Source organism: Chaetura pelagica, unplaced genomic scaffold (genome assembly GCF_000747805.2).
Source record: "Chaetura pelagica isolate M959 unplaced genomic scaffold, ChaPel_1.0 scaffold12, whole genome shotgun sequence".
NCBI lineage: Eukaryota > Metazoa > Chordata > Aves > Apodiformes > Apodidae > Chaetura > Chaetura pelagica.
In genome coordinates this window covers 7,115,589-7,119,550 of record NW_009952801.1, presented here as the reverse complement: position 1 = coordinate 7,119,550, position 3,962 = coordinate 7,115,589, and the positions used below count along the sequence as shown (strand labels likewise).

Here is a 3,962-nt window from a genome sequence, read left to right as displayed (position 1 = left end):
ATCCTGAAATTCTGGTAGCAGTGACCACTTGAAACTCTTAAGACTGCATTAAACTGAGTGAAATAAAACTGAGCAAGTATGAAGTACAGTTTAGTCTGCTGTGTCTCTGTACAAAAAAGGGGAGGGGAGGACTTAAAAGGGAAAATGATCCAAACTTTTAATTTAATACAGTGAAACAGAGTTCATTACAGAACAGAAAAAAGTGGGGCATAATTAGATTAACAAGATGTCCCATTTTGTTGAGGTGTATATGATTTTGAGCTATGAAATGCTATTGCAGGTCCCTGTCTTTGTCAAGCTAATCTTATAGCTAGATATTACCCTTGTCATCTTCTGGTAGAATTTACTGGCTATTTCTTTTAATTAATCTCGTATTTTTATGTTTAATAGGGTTCTTCATTATCAGAGCAAAGGCAGACTGGACAACTTTGTCTCCACTTTGCCAAAGCACAGGGGAATTTGGTACTGGAAACTATAGTCTGCTTCTCACTACTGTGCCCACCAAAAGTTCAAGTGTTATCAAATGATGGTATTTAGGGAAAAATGTTTTGCAATTAAAATGCACAAATGTCTGATTTCTACAGAAGTGCTTCCTATTTTATTAAAAATTTGTACCTAAACCAAACAAAACCTTCCAGATTTTGTTCTAGATCTTTCACAGAAAAAGTAAACATTTTCAGTGGAACATTTTGCTGTTAATTTGAGGAGAAGAAAAAAAAAACAAACACAACACCCATTTTTCTCATTAGCTCTTACCCAAACAAATAAAGGGGAATGCAACATATCTGCATTTGAGGGTTTCACTCCTGGAACCATTTTAATTTGTTATGTTTGCATTTCTGCTTAATGCTTAGCAAATATTCAGGTCTATGGGAGGAATAAATCAAAAGGTGCTGGCCAACATAACCAATTCTTTTCCAGAAAAGCAGTAGACAAAGGACCACACCTTAGTATAATAGTTCTCTAACTTAAAAATTTAGTTTCATGTCATAATTTTAAGAAGCTATATTTGATGTCCCAAGTATTTTTGTTGGAGAAAAGTATTTTTCATTTAGGATTTGTAAGCTTGGCAGGATACATGTCATACTGGAATGCTGAAGCACCTAAATGCCAGCTTAATTTTTCTTAAGCTTGTGGGCAGTTTTCCTTTGAAACAGTTGGAAATGCCTTTATGTAGGAAAGAAGTTAGGTATTTGTAAGAACACACAATAGGCAAAAAGCCTTCCTGCCTTCTTAGAAATGCAGGATAGCGCTATAAAAGCACACGATAATGTTCTGTTTGTAATTACTGGTGAAGGAACACTAACGAAAATGATTGTTGCAGGGACTTTTGAAAATAGATTGCCAGGGATTAGTGGCACGTCTTACCCAAGACACCATCATTTTGACTTCAGCTGTCAAGCTTGGCAAATGCTGGCGGGAGCTTGCGGAGAAGGTAGCCCGACTCACAAAGCAGCAAATTGAGGCATATGAAATACCCCACCAAGGGAAAAACGGCGTGGTAGCTCTGGAGGTAAGGCTCTGGTGTAACAGTGTGTGCACACTTGCTCCTCTGCACAAACACAGCTATGGACCTTTCTTCTTCCTTGCTTTGTGAGCTTCTTTCCTTCTGCAGTTTGGCCCCTTATTTGATTTGTAAGCTCTTCAATGCAAGGAATTCACTTCAACTTTCATTTACAATTGTCTAGATATTCCTTTGAGGCCAGTTGCCTCAAATTATTTGTGCCAAATAAATTTGCTGTGAAGGTGCCGGTGTCTCTCTTTAGCTTCAGCCCTTTACTCCCACCCCAAGGGCCGCTTTCAGTCCGTTCTCTTTGTCCTGTTCACTCGTTAATCTTACTCCTCTACCCACCTCTTTCCTAATTGCTGCCATTTCAGGCACAGTGAGGAAGACCATTCAGTCCTTGCATGAGCTACTTCAGATCACCCTCGATACAGCTTTTGCTCTTTCCACTGAAAGGAAACTTACCTTCACCACTCAGACTTCTCTCTTCTGTGCCTCTGTAAGGTTTATCACCATTTAGCTTGAGTAGCATGACAATACATTTGGAGCTCTGACACCAACTCCACATCTGGCCTACTATGTGAACATTGCAAAGCCATGTTTTAATTTCATATTTTGTCAGGTAGGTCACACTAGTTATCCTCCTTTATAAAGCCCTCTGCTTATAAAGAAGTATGAGTTCTAAATAAAAGTTAAGTTTCCCTTTCAGTTGCGTTTAGTGTTTACACACCTAAGGAACAACTTAAGTACCTAACTGTAACTCTAGTACCCATGGCATCCATGCAACATCAGATACGTCAAAAAGCTTAGGGCGGGCCCTTGTCCACACCTCTGAACCCATGCTCCTGGCACACCCTAGCCTGGGCAGCCACGTTGCTTCCTGCATTTCCGTATTCAAACTTTAATGATGCTCAAGCTGACCTTTTTGTCTTGAGCACTTACATTATGGGTCAGCTCTCCCTCTGCCTGTACTGTCATCCTCTGATTATTGCAGGTAATGCCCATAATCCAGCCTGAATTCCTTCTCTCTCAGCACCAAAGAATTACTATTTCCCATTCAGAGGTTCACAACTACTCAAGATAATTCTTTCTTCTGTGTTCTTTTCCTGTAGCTGATTCTTTCTGTTCCTTACCAAGTTATCCTCCTTTCCAAAGTCTGAATCCGGTGAGTCTTTAGCTCAGTTTTATCTGCCTGGTGACAGCTAGCAAGAGATTTCTGCTCTAATCATGGACCACAACTTCTAATTGCCTTTGAATGCTCCACCCTGCCTCCCCAGCTAATATTCAGCCAAAATGCCACAACGTTACTTTTAAGGTTCTGCACTTTTCTGCAAAATTACCTCTGTCATCACTATTGGCAAACGCTGCCTCCTCCTCTGTTGTTTCTGGTTGGTTTTGGGGTTTTTTTTGGCTTGTTCCGCGTACATCACCTTTGCATGAATGCACCTTCCTCCTTAGATTTTTTTTTTTTTTCTCATACAAACCTCGGCTCTACCAAGCCCTAGTCCACTACTTCCTTTTTGTGAAACAAAAATCATAATAAAAAAAATCACTCTTTGGCTCTGTTTTTGCACTAGCTTATTCTAAGATGCTAAAATAAAAAAGAATGTGAATGCTTGTAATATCTATAACGGTTTTTTGTTTGGTTTAAATTAATTAATTAATTTGTTACTGGTATGCAGTGGCTTAATTAACATCCTAGAAATTTACGTTACTTACTAAGCTTTCTGTGTTTGTCTGAAAAAGCCCCAGCTTTCTACAGAAGGTACTATATACCTGAACAATGTGCAACTCTACTGGTATCCATAGTATTTGGAAATGTTTTCTCTTTTGTTAGCAGACAGTAGAACTAAAACAAGCATTTTTTCCAGAACCATAACTATTTATTTTTAAATATTTAAAATCTAGAAATATATTAAAATATACATATACTCATTGCTTTAAATGGGTATCTGTTTCTAGAAAGCCCATCTTCTGCCTCATATATCCTATTATTTTATTTTTACATTGTTTTATTATAAATCACCCACAAGATTCTCTGCCTTTCAGTGACAGTGTCTTCTGTCAGAAGACAGTACAGTCAAATTCATCATAAAATAGAGTATGTTGCATTTTTTAAGAGAACATTCAACAAGCGGTAAAAGATTAAAATTTTATTTTATGTCATTTCTCAAGGCTTAGGATGGGCCCATGGGGAATCTTAGGTTTCGTGTAAGCTGTATAACAGTGCTTGTCTACACAGGTTTGAGTTCAAAGCACACCAGGTTTTCAGCATTGGTGTCTCACATGAATACTCAGCATCCTCACTGTCCTATTAATCTAACCTTAAATTTCAGTACTTTCTACTAAAATTCAGTGCTTTCTTCTGATTTCTGAACTTCTCAGTCCTCTGGCAAATTCAAATCTCTACATAGAGAAAGCAATACTCTGTTTATAAAGGTTTTGTGTATGTTGTTCA

General features: G+C 38.1%; 1 protein-coding gene across 1 annotated transcript in view; it reads left to right on the top strand.

Annotated features, from left to right (window-relative positions):
- MACC1 (metastasis associated in colon cancer 1) overlaps positions 1-3,962 on the top strand; it is a 15,532-nt gene that overhangs the window by 7,873 nt on the left and 3,697 nt on the right. The window contains exon 4 of the mRNA XM_009994986.1: positions 1,325-1,513. Within this exon, the coding sequence (XP_009993288.1) occupies positions 1,325-1,513 (189 nt within the window). The remainder of the gene's footprint in view (positions 1-1,324; positions 1,514-3,962) is intronic.